The sequence below is a fragment of the Nannospalax galili genome, unplaced genomic scaffold, assembly GCF_000622305.1.
Source record: "Nannospalax galili isolate Female #2095 unplaced genomic scaffold, S.galili_v1.0 scaffold212, whole genome shotgun sequence".
NCBI classification, from domain to species: Eukaryota; Metazoa; Chordata; class Mammalia; order Rodentia; family Spalacidae; genus Nannospalax; species Nannospalax galili.
Genome location: NW_008333884.1, coordinates 2419159 through 2437872, shown reverse-complemented (window position 1 = coordinate 2437872; position 18714 = coordinate 2419159). Strand labels below are relative to the sequence as shown.

The following is an 18714-nucleotide window of genomic DNA, read 5'->3' as shown; positions in this document are numbered from 1 at the left end:
GGGGTCTTTTTGAGACAGGGTCTCCCCGTAGCCCCAGCTGTCCTGGAACTCACTATATAGACCAGGCTGGCCTTGAATTCACAGAGACCCGCCTGCCTCTGCCTCCCAAGTGCTGGGACTACAGGTGTGCACCACCATGCCTGGTCATATCTGACTTTTTAAAAGGATGTGGTGTGTGTATGTGTGAGAGAGTGAGACAGGGTCTCACTATGTAGCCCTGGCTAGCCTCAAACTCACAGAGCTCTGCCTGTCTCTGTCTCCTGAGTGCTGGGATTAAAAGCATATGTTATCACACCTGGCCCTATTCTTTGTAAACTTGGTTAGTACTTTTATTTATTTATCTATTTATTTACTGGTTTTAATGGAGGTGTGTGCACATGCTAGAGCGTGTGTATAGAGATTGGAGGACAATTTGCAGGAGTCAGCTCTCTCCTACCACGTGGATTCCAGGGGTTGAATTTAGGTCTTGTGGCAAGCACCTTTACCTACTGAGCCATCTCCCCAGCCCTGATTTTTTAAATTTATTTTTATTTTTATTTTTGGGGGGGTCTTTTTGAGACAGGGTCTTCCTGTAGCCCCAGCTGGCCTGGACTCATTATGTAGACCAGGCTGACCTTGAACTCACAGAAATCCACCTGCCTCTGTCTCCCAAGTGCTAGTTTGTGCCATCATGCCCAGCTTAAATTCATTTTTATTTTAAACCACCACACCTGGTCCTTTGTGGACTTATTTTTGAGGGGCACAGTTCAACCCACTATAGTTCCTGAGTCCTTCTTGATGACACTACTAGTCTTTGGTGTTTTTATTGTTTTTTATATGATATGATGTCTCATGTTCATCTTTTTATAAAGTATTTTATTTATTATTTTATGTGTATGAGTATATTGCCTGCATATGTGTAAGTTTACCTGTGTAGTGCAATGCTCATGCCCATGGAGGTCAGAAGAGGGTATCAGATCCCCTGGAACTGGAGTTATAGATGGTTGTTAGTCAGCCAGGTGGGTGCTGGGAATCGATCCCCAGTCCTCTGCAAGAGCAGCCAATACTCCTAACTGCTGAGTCATCTCTCTAGCCCTCCCCCCTCCCCCCTTTGAGACAGGGTCTCTAACCCAGGCTGTTCTCAAACTCCTCATTTACCTGATGAACTTGAACTTCTGATTCTCCTGCCCCTACCTCCCAAGGACTGGGATTATGGTCCAGGTATGTACCACCTCACCCAGTTTATGTGGTGGAAGGGATCATAGCAAGGCTTCTTGCATGCTAGGTAAGGCCTTGACCAGCTGAGCTCCTTCTCAAGTCACCCCCATTCCTAGGCCAGAATCAGTCATTTCTCCAGAAAGCTCTAGGTTATTTTTTTTTTTAATGGAAAAAGGCATATAGATGTTCTCAGTAGAGGTGGCTAGGAAGGTATTCTTTTTTTTTCTTTTCTTTTTTTTTTTTTTTTGTCTTTTTAAGACAGGGTCTCCCTGTAGCCCAGCTGGCCTAGAACTGGCTATGTAGACCAGGCTGGCCTTGAACTCACAAAGATCCACCCGCTTCTTCCTCCTGAGTGCTGGGATTAAAGGTGTGCGCCACCATGCCCAGCAAAGGTATTCATTTTTATAATCAGTAAATTTTCATGGGGCTGGAAAGATGGCTTCCTGGTTATATGAGTACTTACTAGTAGTAAGTACTGTTCTTCAGATGATCCTAGTTTGGTTCCCAGCACTCAAATCAGGTGGCTCACAACTGCCTTTAAGTCCAGCTCCAGGGGATCTGATGCCCTTTTCAGGCCTCCACAGCCATCAGCACTCACATGCAAATACTGCCCCCATGTACATAACTAAAAATAAAAATAAAAAATAAAAAATTTTACTATATAAAAAAATTGACTACATGAGTCATTAAAATGGTCTCTGATTTACTAAATCTAAAATATCTAAGAATTTACTCTAGAAAAATCATAAAACTTTAAGATACTATATAGAGAAAGCTGTTCTTCGTATAATTATTTGTAAAAGCAAAATTTTAAAGCAGCATAAACAATTATAAGATATTATTAAATTTCATTAATCTCTTAATGAAATATGTAGCCATAAACAGTGATAATAATAAAGACATTTTAGTGACAGGAGAAATACAAAATGTTAAGACACTAATGCTAACAATAAAAGAATATAAACATGAACTGAGACAGCAGCATACAAAACCACGTTTATAAAATAACCTAAGCTGCTAATGTGATTATTTGAGGGGGTGATGGGATCCAGAGTAGGTGTGTAAGGGGGGGCAGTTGTGTTTATTAAGACATTTTACTATGGATTTTAAACACAAAAGAAAGTTACTTGGGACGAAAGCAAGACACACCTGAAAATATGGACTTGGGCTTCTCAAAGGAGAGTCACAAGAATAGGTTTTTATTATTTTTTAAATTTTTTGTCTGTGGTCGATTACACTCCAAATACCTGTTTATTCATGAAGGAACTCTAGGCCTCCTGCTATGAAGGAGACACTGATGTTCTGCCCTGGGGTTTCTTGGGAAATCACCATCTCTGGTTCCCAGGCCAAAACTTAACAGGATGTTTCCTGTGTATCTTAGTATGGCTGTGCCCCCACGCAGAGCATACTGCTTCCATGGCCTGAATCTCAGCTTCTGCTTCTGGCTGGCTGACCCTTGAGGAGTCTGCTGGACATTTCCTGTATTCGAGTCCTGGTACACAGGAGCTCCAAGCTGTAATGTCTGAACTATCTCTTATAGCTGCCTTCTTAGACCATTTGTAGGCAATAAAAACAAACAGGAGGAAGAGCAGAACTCTTTCCCAAGTCATTTTCTCTCTCTTAGCCTTAGGGAGATCCTGGGCCAAATGAGAAAGAGAACTTTTAATCCCTGTCTAAGGCTGGGTAGAAAGTTACTCTGGGTCTTTCTTCTGCTAAGTCAGTTTGCTGAACTTTTCATTTGGGGGGCTCCAATAGAGGCATCACCCCTTCCTGCTTCACAGTTCCTGAACGTCAGCACCTCAAACAATGGTTGTTTTGGTGGCTGGGGAATGCTACAAAATTTCAGGAGACACATAAAATCCCAAAGGACTTTGCTTATCTCTGAGATCATAGTCACTAGGTATGACTCACCACACCAAAGGCTGGGCTGTAGTTTACTCCTGCTTTTCTCATGAGGGACACAGTGCTACTGACCTGCTTTTGAGAGGTCATGCCTATTGGGTGGTTTACACTTGAGGGAGGAGATGGACTATACTTTCTTGCCCATCTCCTTCTGTAAGACGGCTGCCTGGGCAGTCTCTGCATGGAAAGTTTTCCCTCCTGTGAGGCCAACTGGTCTGTCCAAGGTCCTTGATGGGGCTCATAAGTTCCATCCCAGCTGTGGCTGAGAGCTCCAGGCAGTGGTGCTGGGGCAGCTGGGCGCTCACTCACCTGCTGGGTGGTAGCCAGACAGTACTCTGCTGTGCTCAGGATGCTACAGATGAGGCAGAGCTCCTCCAGAGTAAATTTGGCCACTTCGGAGCCCTCCTTTTCCTTGAGGAGGCTGCTGATGGTCAGCCCTCCACTGCTGCTGCTGGTTCTGAAGAAAAGGAACAGGAACTGGTTAGGCTGCAATTGCTTATTTGCTTCCTGAAGCTGCATATTTTAAGACAAAGAAGAAAGGGAAAGAAAGGCTGGCCATGGTCCAAATACATCAACACAATGCAGCCTTTTCCTCTTGACCTTACCTTGACTGTCATCTGTTTGGACCCTCTCACCCACAGGAACAGGAAGAGACAATGCCAAAAGTGAGCTAGTAATCAGTCCTGTCACCTGGGATGATCCCATTCTTAGTATAGAAGCTGCCTGGCTGCCTAACACTTTAGCTTGGGAATTCCTGAGGTGCAGAGCTCACTTAGGATCATTTAAGCCCAAAGTCTGGTTCCCCATCTGTCTCAGTTAAGACGAGTTTGTGGAGGAGCTCAAGGGTGGAATGAACAGTAAGACAGCCCCCAAGTCCTAAGCACCCCAGGAGACTTCTGTGAGGTTAGTTTCTGTGGGGCAGCCCCTGCTACACATCCTGGCATCCCAAGACTTCAACGTCAAGTGAAAAGACCAGGTGCACGGCTATCAGCAGGACCATTCCATAGTGTTGCACAAACATGCCAAAGCAAACACGACATGTGACATGTACATGAATAAATAATGAAAAAATGAGCCATGCATAGTGGCTCATGCCTATAATCCTAGCAGTTGGGATGTGAGGCAGGAGGCTCATGAGTTTAAGGCCACTCAGTTTGAGGTATATAATGACACCTAGTCTTTAAAAAATGAATAAGAAAAAAAAAAAAATCTAAAAAAAAAAAAGAAAAGAAAAGAAAAAAAAATACCACAAAATTCAAGAGGTTTCCTTTGGGTGATGAAATTATTGGTGGTTTTAATTTTCTTTCTTGCACTTTTCTATGCTTTCTAAGTGATAATGAACTTACACTATCTTAAAAATCAAGAAAAAAAGTAACAAAACTTTAAAAACGGGGCTAGAACTAGGTGGTGCACATCTTTAATCCCAGCAATTGAGAGACAGAGGTACGTGGATCTCTGTGTTTGAGGCCACAGAGCAAGTTGGTCTACAAGGCGAGTTCCAGGCCAGTCAAGGCTATATAGTGAGCCTGTCTCAAAAAAATAAAAAGTAAAAAGGGGTGCAAGAGAGATGGTTTAATGGTTAAGAGCACATACTGCTTTTGCAGAGGACCCAAGTTCCATTTCCAGCACCCACATCAGGTGGCTCACAACTGCCTGTAAATCTAGCTCCAGAGGACCTGAAGTCTCTAGCCTCCAAGGCCATCTGCACTTATTTACACAAATCCACAGACAGACAGGACACACAGACACAGACACAGACACAGACACAGACACACACACACACACACACACACACACTCAAAAATAAAATTAAGTCTTTAAAAAATTTTTAATTAAAAAATATTTTTTTAATAGTCAAAGAAGTTCCATACTTGACTAGGTCTGAAATTTCAAAATTTCTGCAGGGCACAGGATTCTACTCCCACATGTGATACATTTTAGTGACAACGAGAGAAACTAATTCCAGAATTGTTAATTCAGCCTTGGGATCACTTTAAATACTAAATTCAGAAGCATCATGATAGGTTAATTCTAGGACAGTCGAAACTGCTATGTAACCAAAACACACTAGTTGAATGATCCACTTCTTTTAGGTAATGAACAATATCAAATCTTCTAATGTATCAGAAGATGGAAGAGCCATTGCACTTAGAAGCAACATTGTGAACCTCTCCCCCCAAATCCTACTGCATCGTGTGTGTGTGCAGAGACCAGAGGTTGACATTGGGTGTCCTCCTCTACCATTCTCCATCTTGTTTTTTGAGACAAAGTCTCTCACCGAACCTCAAGCTCCCTGGATTTGGCTAGACTGGCTGTTGGCAAGTCCCCAGAATTCTCTTGTCTCTGCCTCCCAGTGCTGGAATGACAGGCAGGTGCTGCCAAACTCAGCTTTTTATGTGGGTTCTGGGGATCCAAACTCAAGTTCTCATGCTTATGCAGCAGGTACCTCTGCCCAGTTATCTCTCCAGCCCCAGTCCTACCATACATAGACTGTTCATGCACACAGCATAAGGGGCTGTGGAATGCCACCAGACAGAGGGGAAATCAGATGCAACCTCCTGTCTACCTCCACTCCAAGGCATGAACATCTTGGAAGAGGCTTCAGTGACATTGCCTATGCTATCAGTGATTTATATCACATATGTGGGCCAACTCTGTGGTAGATGTGACCTACACTGGCAGCCAGGGGGAGCAGGTCCGCTGATGATGATGGTCTGCTGTTGGAATGTCATTAGAGAGGAAAGAACGTCAGGCCCTTGGGAGCCCAGAGAGTGTTTTCCTCCTGAACATTCTTAGCAGTTCTGTAAACAACCTCTGAGGGGTTTCCTTAAAGACTCCCATATTTAGGAATGTTTAGAGTCTTGCTTCACTGCTCAGACCACGGAGGATAGGACTCACTTGGGCAGGTTGCCAGAGAGGATTTTCCAAGCATATTCTCGAAGGTACTTCTGGAAGATGGTGGTCAGAGCGATCATGGGCTCGCCCGTGCTGAGCTGCGAGCACTGTACCATGCACTTCTTGTAGTAGACAAATAGGTCAGCACAGCTGGGGAGCACAGCACCCCCTTCTTCAGTGTTGGGCTTGGGTGGGCCCTGGGCTTTGAAATCTGTCACAAACCGATCTATCAGCTCACTGAGGTTTCTAGGAGAAAGAAAACATAAATGCTATTTCTCTTCAAGAAAAAAACAAGCAGATGTGGGGTTTTTAAAAATTTATTATTTTTATTTTATGTGTATGAGTATACTGCCTGCATATCTGAAGTGCACACCTATTGTGCAATGCCCAGGGAGGTCAGAAGAGTGTCAGATTCCTTGGAACTGGAGTTAAGGACGGTTGCTAGCCTCCATGTGGGTGCTGGGAATCAAACCCGAGTCCTCTGGAAGAACAGTTAGTGCTCTTAATCACTGAGCCATCTCTCCAGTCCCCATGCAGATGTGTTTTTTGCAATGTACATTAGTTGCTCCCACAAGTAGTCCTTGGTGTTTCCTAAACTTAAAATTGGGTCCATTTTTATTCATGTTGCCATTCATTGCCTCCTGAAAGAATGGCAGCAATAAAGTCTGACATTCTAAACAGCTTCATTCTCACATTTGACCCCAGGCCCCCATGAGGGAGACAAGTTACTGTTGCCCCTCTAGAAGATGAGGACATAAACACCTAAAACTTTGTCACAAAACTTAGTGGCAGAGCTGAGTCTAGAATCCAACATTTAAACAAGCATGCCAGAATATTCAATACCAGTTGTCCTCGCCACAAATGAAAAGCCAAACACCAATGATAGAGACCATTTTTTAAACACTTAGGATGGCCCAGATGTCATGGCCACACTTTATAATCATGTTATTGAATTTCATTTAATTCCTCAACAATAACCTTCTAAGGAAGCTATTGCTACTATCCCCCTTCTCAAATGCTAGGTAGACAGACTGGCCCTCCTACTACCCTGACAAGTGTACCATACACCACTCATCAAAGAAGCTTCTTTTTGGAACAGATGGAGGTGATGCATAGTTCCAAAACTGGTCACACACAGAGAATATATGTCTGAGAGATGCCCAGTCCTAGTTGACACATCTACAGTGTCACTGAAAGTTCATGGAACATAGCAGAATGGGGGTGGAGAGAATACATTCCTCAATTCTCACCAATGAAGATTCCTTATGCAATAGAGTGCAATGCACATAAAAGGCCAGAACTAAGTTTTAGAGAATAAGAGACTGCAGAATGAGTGTTCCTGAATAGGACTCCTATACTAAACCTTACCCTCCCACAGCTAAGGGACCATTGTGGAAGAGGGGGTGGAAAGATTGTAAGAGCCAGGGTGGTCCATGAACATAGGGAAATAGGCTTTCAAGGACACTGGAAGCTTGCTCATGTGAACTTGTGGCAATGGTGGTGTTGTGTACAAGACCCATGCCCACTCAATCAGACAAGGGCCCAGTGTGGAGCGCAGGAAATGGGTGGTAAGCCAGCCCTAGCCTGGGAACTGCTGGAAACTGATTACTGCTGGGTGAGGGAGAGTAGATCTTTAAGATCTCTAGATAGGCTGACTAGACTCCAGTGGATGAACCTATACCAAAGGACATCTAAGTACAAATGCTTGACCAGATAAGACTTAACATATATGACAAAATGCATGAGGTTCAGTTGGGGGGACGTGGGAGGGGCACGGATGGGAGAGGAGGTCTAAATTTGATTAAGAACTACTGTAGGAAATCACAAAAACTCAATAAAAATATTTTAAAAAATTGTAAGTACTGATATACTATGAGTTATTTAATGTACTATGAGTAAATAATGCAGGTTAACCCCTTAAGCTTTCTTTAAAAATAAAAAAAGGCTAGGTACAGAAGTTAAATATCTTGCCCGTGTGTGTGTTTGTGTTTGTGTGTGTGTGTGTGTGTGTGTGTGTGTGTAGTTTTTCTTCTCTAAGCTTAACAGTTTTCAGGGTTTTTTTTCTTTTTCTTAGAATTTCCAAAATAAAAAAATGTCAAACAATCTTGGGAGAAGAGCTGGGAGCAGTTACAGGCCTGCCCAGGTCATGACGGTGATGGTGGCTGTGATCCATCTTCCGTTTCCCAGTCAAACATCCCTGAATTTGCCCCAATCACTCTGAGTCATCAGCAGCTACAATATAATAGGACAATAACCACCGTCCTCTGCACAGCTGTGCTGTGTGGACAATGGGAGGCCCCACTCTTGACATGTGGCACCTTTTAGCCTGCTGGCTAAGGCTACAAGAATCCAGCTGTGTTTTAAAAATATATTTATACAATAGGAAGAAAAAGACAAGAACCACACACAGCATCAATTAGCAGGAATAGGAAAAAATTGACATTTTACTCTAGTGCTTTTGTTATATTCAGTTTATGACATCCAGATGTGGATGCTTTGGGTCCAGGCTAGGTTTTTTGCCTGTGGTGATGGTCAGAAAGCTGAGAAGAACCTTGTTAGTTGACCTTGGAAAGCTCCACAGCCACCACCCCTTCTGCACACTCTCTTCTTGCTGTATTTTTCCATTTACCCTCCCACTTCTCCTCCACAGCAGGCGTCTACTCCAGCCAGGTGCCTCTGCCAGTCACCTCTCTGTGACCCTCACCCCACCTGTTCCAGTTGCTAGGCCTTCACCTATAGCCTCATGACCAAATAGCTTTCCCTTCACTTCGCTCGACTCAGGCTTCCACTGTACAACTCCAACTCACATCTGACCTCTCTCAACTGGAGCTGCTGTCACCTACCACTCACTGCCACTAGGTTTTTTTGTTTTGTTTTTGTTTTGTTTTGTTTGTGTGTGTGTGTTAAGACAGAGTCTCACTCTCTACCCCAGGCTGGCACTCCTATGTTAGGCTTCTGAGTGCAGGGTTATAGGTGTGTGCTACACACCTGGATCTTGTTTTTTTTTTTTTTTAAGATAGTCTTGCTATGTAGCCCAAACTGGCCTGAACTCATGATACTCCTGCTTCGGCCTCCTCAGTGCTGGGTGACAAGTGTGTACCACTGCACTTGGTTTTAGCACATGATTTAACACTTTACCACAGAATGTAATGTGCAAAGTTTTTCCCACTCTGACCCACAGTGGGTGATGCTAATCAATAGTGCCTTTTCTCCATACTCATGCTGTAATTCCACAGTCCTGAAGATAGTACTGTAGGTAGTGCCTCTCATAAGTTGAACCTGGTGCAGAGTGGAGCTGCTGATTTACAGTAGGATCTTCTGCTCTGTGTCTGCCATTATGTCTCCCTCAAGGTGGGGAGAATGCTCATGCTCCCCAGCCCACTGCTTAGGCTGATGTGTCAGGCAAATTTTCATATTAGCACCCAGTGCTTGCTTAGCCAGTCAACCCCCACATTTTGTTCTTAAGGATGGGAGTGAAGCAGTGCAGAGGTGGAGCTGGATGGGAGTGGGACGTGGGGCAGTGGAGGAAAACTTGGAACAGGAGACAAAGAATCTATTACAGTCTGCTGAGAAGAGTCTAATCCTCCAAATGGGCCCTGTCAACCAAAGCTGGGGCTGGGCCCCTGTAGTGATTTTACTTTGATCATTCATCTATTTCTATAGCTATAAATACAAAAGCTGGATGCTTACCTACTTTCTATTGCAGAGCTAACCTGATGAATAAGATTATAATTAATTATGATCATACAGCATCAAGGAAATTTTCACTAAAAAGCTCTAAAGAGCTGCATTTTCAGAATGTCTAAAGGTTTCTTTTGACATTTTTCTCTAGTGCAGATGAGAAAGAAACCAGCTGGGGAAAGCTTCCCTGTACTGCCTCTTCCACGCTGTTATCAGTCCACATCATGTAAGACATGGGACAATGAGCTTCATGGAGTAAAGAGTAAAAGGTGCAAGAGGAAGTGAGTATGGGCAAGGGTCATTATTAGTTAGGAAGAGATGAGTCCATCCAATAAACACCAACCAAGCACTTATGTGTACAAGGCTCAGAGGGCCTTCTATAAGGTTCAAATGAAGGCTTGAGAGAGTGGTATATGTCTTTAGTCCCAGCACTCGGGAGGCAGAAGCAGGCGGAACTCTTATGAGTTCAAGGCCACCCTGGTCTATGTAGTGAGTTCCAGGCCAGATGGGGCTATAGAGAGACCTTGTCTCAAAAAGTCCAAAGCAAACAAAAATAATAAAGTGAGGGGGCTGGAGAGATGGCTCAGCAGTTAAAATCACTGGCTGCTCTTGTAGAGGACTTGGATTCCACTTCCAGAACCCACATGGTGTCTAAAAACCATCTGCAACTCCAGTTCCAGGATTCAACACCCTCTTCCGACCTCCGTGGGCATTGCACCACATGGGCGTACTTACATGCATGCAGGCAATACACTCATACACATAAAAATAAATAGAAAAATAAAATAGAAATAAAAATAAAATTTAAAGAAAAGATAAAAGTGAAAAGCTCCAGCATCTTCTATTTTAAAATGTTCTTCAGGCTTTACCAACTGAACTAAAGAAACATCCAACTCAAAATCTGTGAGCACTGCATAATACCAGTGCACTTACATACATGCAGACAAAACACTCATACACATAAAGTAAAAATAATAAAGTGTTTTTGTTTTGTTTCAGTTTTTTGAAACAAGGTCTTCCTGTAGCCCCAGCTGGACTGGAACTTGCTACATAGACCAGGTCATCCTCAATCTCACAGAGATCTACCTGCCTCTGCCTCCTGAGTGCTGGGAAAAGTGCTGAGTGCCACCAAAATATTGTTTTTTTAAGGTTCAGAGTAGGGACTGGAGAGATGGCTCAGCATTTAAGAGTACGGGCTGCTCTTACAGAGGACCTGGGTTCAGTTCCCAGCACCCACATGTGGCTAACAACTGTCAGTAACTAGTTCCAGGGGATCTGATGCCCTCTTCTGACCTCCATGAGCTCTGCATGCAAAACCTTCATATACATAAAATAAAAATAGTTAAAGAAATAGACGTGAGTACAGTGTACACATGTGAGGAAGAAGACAAAAAGGGAAGGAGGCTTGGCTGAGGTTGGAGAAACTAAGTAAGAAAAGTCTGACCGTGAATCTGGCATTTGTATTCCTCTGAATTCCCACTGTCTAACACTGCACAGCACCATCTTTTTTTTGTTGTTTTTCTTTTTTTTGGTCTCTCAGTCTCACTAAGCTGTAAGATATGCTATAAATACAATCTCAGTTAATCCTCCTAATAGCCTTAAGTTGAAGACATTATCCCCATTTTATAGAGGAAGAAATCAAGGCTGAGAATATGAAGCACTTTGCCCAAGGTCACGGAAATTACTGACGTTGGAATTTGCGTGACTTCAGACTCTAGGTACTCTACCATGCTTTGACTTCAAGTCTGTAAAGCACTACACAGACACACAGTGTCACTGCTGTTCCCCACTCTCTTCCAGCTTGAGACTTCATGGATATGTGGTTTCTTTCACCCTCTTCTCTGCAGCTCAAGCTTTGTGCCCAGGACTGTATAAAAATTTGCGGGTTGGCATACTGTTGGGAGTTCTGCTGATAAGTTAAAAATGCCCGAGGAGTAAAGAATATGCAGAGTGGCATCAGTAGAGGGAAAGACTAAAATAAGAGGAGAAAAAAAGTCATCTCATTGCAAACTGGTTTAGGATGATCAAGACAATTGCTACTGATGGATCTGTAGTTAGCTCCCAGAGAAACAGTATTCAAACTGGAAAGTGACACAGCAGTGACACAGGGGAGACCATAGCTGAGAAGCAAGCAAGGGCAAGGTGGGCTAAGATTCCCTGACAGATTTAGCATGTCTGTATTCATGGGTATACACACCAATAGGCAGGTACCTTTCCTCCTTCTTTTGTGCCGGAGCTGAGGACTTGGCTTTAGGGTGGCCAGTGGGGTTAGGAGAGCCAAGGTTTGGCTTGAGCATGGCTGGGAGATCAGTTCTGTATGGGCAATGCAGCAAACAAGTAAATGTATTGAGGATGCTGGGAGCCAATATTATAGAAGGTGCTTTTAGCATAGAAACTCCTGTGGTGTTAGGTTAGAAGTGGAAGTTCCAGGGTAAACTCACAGGTTTTAGCAAACAGATTTAAATATTAACTTAGATGGACACGTGTAGAAATACACATTTGTTTATACAATTGCCTGTATCTTTCTTAGCTTTCTCAGCTGAGTGCCTGGCAGCAATGACACTCAGCAGCAATGAGCCCCCTGAACACCAGAATTTGGCTTCTACTATCACGCCCCACATAGGTAGCAGGGATCCTGGAAATGCCAGCTTGAAGAGGCTCCCACTGGCCACATCATGGGTCATTTGAGCATTAAGATAAATGATAGCTTGTAGAAGAGAAAAAGGATAGCAATGGAAAAACTGCTAAGATGCAAACAGGATTCAAACAGGGTCTGGAGATTAGCAACAGTACTGTACCAACTTTAACTTCTAGGCTTTGAAGTTGTTTGGTTTTTTGAGGTAGGGCTTTGCTATGTAGACCGGGCTGGCTTTGAACTCATGATCCTCTTGTCTCTGCTCCTGAGTACTGGGATCAAAGGCACCTGTCATTACACCCATGTAACTTGTTAGTTTTGATAACTGGTGACAAAAGATTTAACATTAAAGAGAAGTAGGGTGAAGGGTGTGTAGAAAATCTGTAATATTTTCTATAGGTATAAATAAAGTCCAGTATAAAGAAAAGCGGAGAAAGGATAGTAATGCCAATTAGCTACTGAATAAAATCAGAATCTGTGAACCATGTTTACTTACCTATATCAGAGGGAAGAAAAGCTTTTGCCCAGCGTGGTGGCACATGCTTTTAATTCCAGTATGCAGGAAGCAGAGGCAGGCAAATCTCTGTGAGTTTGAAGCCAGCCTGATCTACATGGCAAGTTCTAGATGAATCAGGGCTACATAGTAAGACCCTGTCTCAAAAAAAAAAAAAAAAAAAGCTTTTACTTAAAATATAATATTAACCAATGTAGAAATGATGGCTAGAGGGAGCTGGAGAGATGGTTCAGTGGTTAAGATCACGTACTGTCTGTCCAGAGGACCTGAGTTTGTTTTCCTGCACTTACATCAGATGACTCACAACTGCCTCTAACTCCAGTTTTAGGGGAATCCAATGCATCTGACCTTCATGAGCACTTACACTCTAGTACACCCCCCCCCAAATATACGTAATTAAAAAGTATAAAAATTAAAATAAAAAAAGAATTATATTAATGGGTAGTAAAATAAGCTAAGGAAAGAAAGGTGATGTCCATTGATACAGTTTCAAAGTTTCTCTGAGCATTTGATACTTATTTTTTGTTTATTTTTTTGAAACAGAGTCTCACTATGTAGACTAGGCTGGCCTTTAACTCACAGTGATCCACCTGCCTCTGCCTCCTGAGTGCTGGGATTAATAGCGTGTGACACCACACCCAGTTCCTCTTGTTATTGATAAATACAGAAAACTGGCAAACAACATTAACACCAAATAACAAAAATGAGTATTTTGAATTCTGAGATAAACGGGCATTCTATGCTCCTTTTCTGAGTTTCGAAGAACACACTTCTGCATTCTAGTAAAGAACAAACATCAAACAAGTCTCAATATTCCACAAACTCACTGGCCTATACGCTTCAAAAATTTCAAGGTCATAAAAGATAGATTATGGGGCTAAAGAGATGCCTTGGGGGTTAAGAGCACCCACTGCTCTTGCAGAGGACCTGGATTTGATTACCAGCACTCTGTTTCAAAGGAGGTAGATGGCACGCCTAAAGATGACATCCAAGGTTATTCTCTAGCCTCCATACACATGTATACTGTACCCTTCTCCCCACATTAACACACACACACACACACACACACACACACACACTCATTAAAAAATTTGTTCAAGGTCATCCTTGGCTATGTAGCAAGTTTAAGGCTACTAATAATTCTTGCCTATGAGATCCTGTCTCAAAAAATATTTTTTTTAAGAAATTAAAAAAAATAAACACAACTGGAGAACTAGAAGGAGACCTAAGTTCTAGCTGGTAATAAAGATCAATGTGGGGGGCTGGAGAGATGGCTCAGTGGTTAAGAACACTTGTTCCTCTTCCAAAAGACCTGGACAAGACCTGGGTTTGATTCCCAGTATCTATATGACAGCTAACAACTGTCTGTAACTCCAGCTTCAGGGGATCTGTCAGTCTCTTCTGTCCTCCACAGTCTTTGCACAACACGGGTGCACTTATATACATTCAGGCAATACACTCATACACATAAAATAAAAATAAAATAGTAAAATAGTAAAAAAAAAAAAAGATCAACATGAAGCAGGGCATGGTGGCGCATGCCTTTAATCCTAGCACTCAGGAGGCAGAGGCAGGCAGATCGGACCTCTGTGAGTTCCAGGCCACTGTGGTCTACATAGTGAGTTCCAGGCCAGCTGGGGCTCTAGGGAGACCCTGTCTCAAAAGAACAACAACAAAAAAGTGATTTTGATCATTATACTATTGTTATGTCAACTGGGTCCTTTTCCCCCCTTAGTTTACTTTTATTTATCTAAAAATATTTATTTATTTATTTATTTATTTATTTATTTATTTATTTATTTATTTATTTAGATCAGTGTGTGTCTGAGCATCTGAGTGCAGTGCTGGGGGTAGGTCAACAGAGGGTGTCAGATCTCCTGAAGCTGGAGTTAATAGGCAGTCGTGAGCAATCCGTGTAGGTGCTGGGAACCAAACTCTAGTCCTCTGAAAGAGTAGCAAGGGCTCTTAAGCACTGAGATATCTCTCTAGCCCCAAAGTTTTTATTGTTTCTGAGTGTGTGTTTGTTTGTTTGAAGCAGTGCTGGGGATTAAATCCAGGGCCTCACACATGCTAGGTAAACTACCACTGAACCACATCCTTAGGTTCTTATTTTTTATTTTTTTTTTTTGTGTGTGTGTGTGTGTGTGTGTGTGTGTGTGTGTGTGTGTGTATCCTCTGACAGAGTGGTAAGCACTCTTAACCGCTGAGCCATCTTCTTAGCCCCAAGTGCTTGTTTTAGGACATATACATTGAAGTATTAAGAAGTAATGAGAAATCTCATCTGAGACTTGAGAATTCACACAGCTCAGAAAAACATATATGTGTATATATGTATGTGTGTGAAAGAAGGGAAGGAAAAGTTAAAGGTGACTGAGAAGCTGTGTGAAGGACAAACAGGAGCTCTGCAGACAGTTCTTACAACTCTTCTGTAAGTAGGAATTAGTTCAAAATAAATAATAAACATAACTAGTTACAGAAAAATTATAGGTGTGAAAAAATTAAGAAAGGGACAGAGGAACTTGAACGAAAGTTACTGCAGGGAACATGGAGAGTGAGTAGAGGTGGAATCACCAGTAACTTCCTGACAGAATACCACAGGATAGAATGAAGACAGTGCTGATGTAGAAATCTCCCCCACAAGTCAAGGAAATCACCACCTGTTCCTGAGTAGAAGATACACAATATCCTCTTTGAACAGAAATGAAAATGGAGAAATTCATTTAATGCATGTAAGAACAGCTAGGCTCAACCTGCCACACAAGTAGCTTGTGGGGCTCTGCTTCTTCCTTCCTGTATCCTGGCTCTGTGGGTCTCCTCTTGCTACTTGGCTATTTGCTGGGGCAGGTGCTGCCAGAATATTCCCAGGGTAGGTAGAAAGCTGAGGAGATGAGAGTGTGACCCCATGCTTGGCCTAATAGGAAGCCTGAAACACTGATGGGATTATGTACCCACAGAGGTGTCCTGAATAAGATCACAGGGAGGGCAGGGCAGGCAGGGTCCCCGAGCAGCACTTACTGTGGGCCAAGGGCCACTTGTCTTCATGTTTTGTTCTCATCACAAAAGCCTATGGGGTGGACTTATGAGCCTTGTAGAGAGGATAAGGCAGACGGGAAAGGGTTACGTGGCCTGTTCAGGTTCCAGGCTTGTTAGTGCAGAATTCTGACTGGCATCCAGGTCCTCCTGGCAGGCAGACCCCTGCTCTTTCCACTATGCAGATCCAGGCCTCTGTCGTCTGGGAGCTTGCGAACAGTCTACACTTCTGCCTTGCAGATTCTGAGTCAATGCTATGGTAGTGATTATGTAAATCAGTCCAATCTGAGCTCTTTCTCCATCTTCAGTGTGACTGAAGAGAAGAACAACTTCTTAAAGCCCCTTAAATTATACTCAAAATTACTATATATGAACAACTAATTATTTTACAAGAGAGCTATGGTTTACAATTTGTTTATTTTTACACTAGGGATTGAATGTAGAGCCTTATACATGCTAGGAAAGTACTCTACCACTGAGCTACATCCCCAGTCCTTTTTACATTTTATTTTTGAGACAGGATCTCACTAAGCTGCCTAGGCTGGATGTGAACTCACTCTGAAGCCCAGGCAGGCCTTGAACTTGCACCCTTCTTACATCAACCTCTTGAGTAGCTGGGAGAATTCTTAAAAGGATAAATAATTTGCCAAAGGTTAATAACCACTGCAGGCATTGAGTCTGACTCTGACAGAATTGCAAATGGAGTTCTTTAACTCTCTTCTGCTTCAAGCTCCTGCTTTTGTTGTATTCTGGAGTGACCGCACTACAGCCTCCGCAGCCTCCACACCCAGGGGCTCCTGCTGTTTTTCCAGTGCTTAGAAACAGCCTAGTGGGGGCAAACACAGGCCAAGCAGCCAGTGCTGCATCTTTCATAGAGAGACAGAGAGGCTCTGAGGAAGGAGGCTTGGCACTTTGCCCAAAGCATCGTGCATGACACATGGGCTATTATAAATCAAGACCATGTGAAGAATGGACACCAGAATTACTGAGATTCATAAAAGTTACTCTTTAGACCAAGAAGGTTGGGACCAAATAGCTTTCAGTCATTTTTGAAATAAGAATTGTAAGAATGTGGGTTGAGGGGCTGGAGAGTTGGCTCAGTTGGCAAAGTGCTTGCCACACTAACACGAGGACCTGAGTTTGATTTCCTAGAACCTATGTGAAAAAGCCAGGCATGGTGGCATATACCTGTAATTCCAGCACTGGGCAGATGGAGATAGGCAGATCCTTGGGCTGACTGGTCAGACAGCTGAGCCTATTTGGAAAGTTTCAACGCTAGTATAAGAGATTGTGACAAAAACAAGGTGACAGAGGCTGGAGAAATGGCTTAGTAGTCTACTTAAGAGCACTTGCTGCTCTTGCAGAGGACCTGGCCCCACAGGTCCCAGCACTCATATAAGTTGACTCACAACCATCTTTTAACTCCAGTTCCAGGGAATCTGACAGCCTCTTCTGGCTTACCTAGGCACCAGGCATATATGTGATACATATATATATATATATATATATATGCATACACATAAAAACAAAAATAAATAAATCTTAAAAAAAATAGCAGGGCTGAAGAAATGGCTCAGTGGTTAAGAACACTGGCTGTTCTTGCAGAAGACTCAGGTTCAATTTCCAGCACCCACATGGCAGCTAACAACTGCCCTTAACTTCAGTTCCAGGGGATCTGGCACGCTTTTCTGACCTCCACAGGCATTTCATGACATGGGTGTACTTATATACATGCAGGCACATAAAATAAAAATAATAAATAAAATACAAAAAACAAAAACAAAAAAACAACCCAAGGTGACAGTTCCTGATGAATGAAACAGAAGCTGTCTTCTGGCTACACACACACACATACACACACACACATGTGGGTTGATAAGAGATGATGGAATGAACTCTAACTGAAAATATGTCCTCTAGGCTGGCCTTGAATTCCTGGGCTCAAGCAGTCTTTCCATCTCAGTCTTCCAAATTGGTGCGGGGTGGAATGTTTTTGTTTGTGGTACTGAAAGGATCAATTCTAGGGTCTTGTACATGCTGGTCAAATGCTCTACCACTGAGCTATATTCCAGCCCAGTTTTTGCTTTTTTGCTACAGTGTTTCCCTGTAGCTCCACCTGGCCTGGAACTCACTATATAGAGCAGGCTGACCTCCATCTCCTTAAGATCTGCCTGCCTCTGCGACTACAGGGCTGGGATTTAAAGGCTTGGGCCAACATATCCAGCTGCAAAGCTGTCTAGGCTGGCCTTGAAAATTCTGAGATACACCTCTAGCCCCAGGAAGAAGTATTTTGAATACAGAGTCAGGGTAGAGGGCTGGGAAGATGGCTCAGTCAGTAACATAAGGTCCTGAGTTTAGATCCTCAGTATCCACACTAAAACAAAAAACTAAAAAAGTAGGCATAGTGGTATGTGCCTTTAATCTTACCACTGGGGGAGGTAGAGACAGGAAGATCCCTGGAGCTCACTTGCCAAATTTGTAAGCTCTAGGTTTAATGAGAGATTTTGTCTCAAAAGCAAGGCAGGGGGCTAGAGGGACAACTCAATTAAGAGTCCTTGCTGCTCTGCCAGAGGATCAGAGTTCAGTTGCCAGAACCCATGTCAGGTGGATCACAGCTATCTGTAACTCTAGGAAGTTCCAGGGGATCTGATGCCCTCTTCTGGCCACACAAATGTGGCATATACTCACACAGACACATACACTTAAATAAAATAAAAGTAAATCTCAAAAAAAATTAGGTGTGTTCAGAGTTGTTCTGGCTATCTGAGGTTTTTTTCCAATTCTGTAAAAATGTCATGTGGATTTTAATTGGCATTGCATTGGATCTATAAATGACTTTTGGTAGGATGGTTATTTTCAT

At 42.9% G+C, this 18714-nt stretch overlaps 1 protein-coding gene across 3 annotated transcripts in view; it reads right to left on the bottom strand.

Annotated features, from left to right (window-relative positions):
- Vps53 (VPS53 subunit of GARP complex) overlaps positions 1-18714 on the bottom strand; it is a 182014-nt gene that overhangs the window by 40421 nt on the left and 122879 nt on the right. For all 3 annotated transcript variants that reach the window (XM_008828753.3, XM_017797063.2, XM_029561438.1), the window contains 2 exons: positions 5998-6240; positions 3409-3556 (listed from right to left, as the gene is read on the bottom strand). In XM_008828753.3, coding sequence (XP_008826975.1) covers positions 3409-3556; positions 5998-6240 — 391 coding nt within the window. The remainder of the gene's footprint in view (positions 1-3408; positions 3557-5997; positions 6241-18714) is intronic.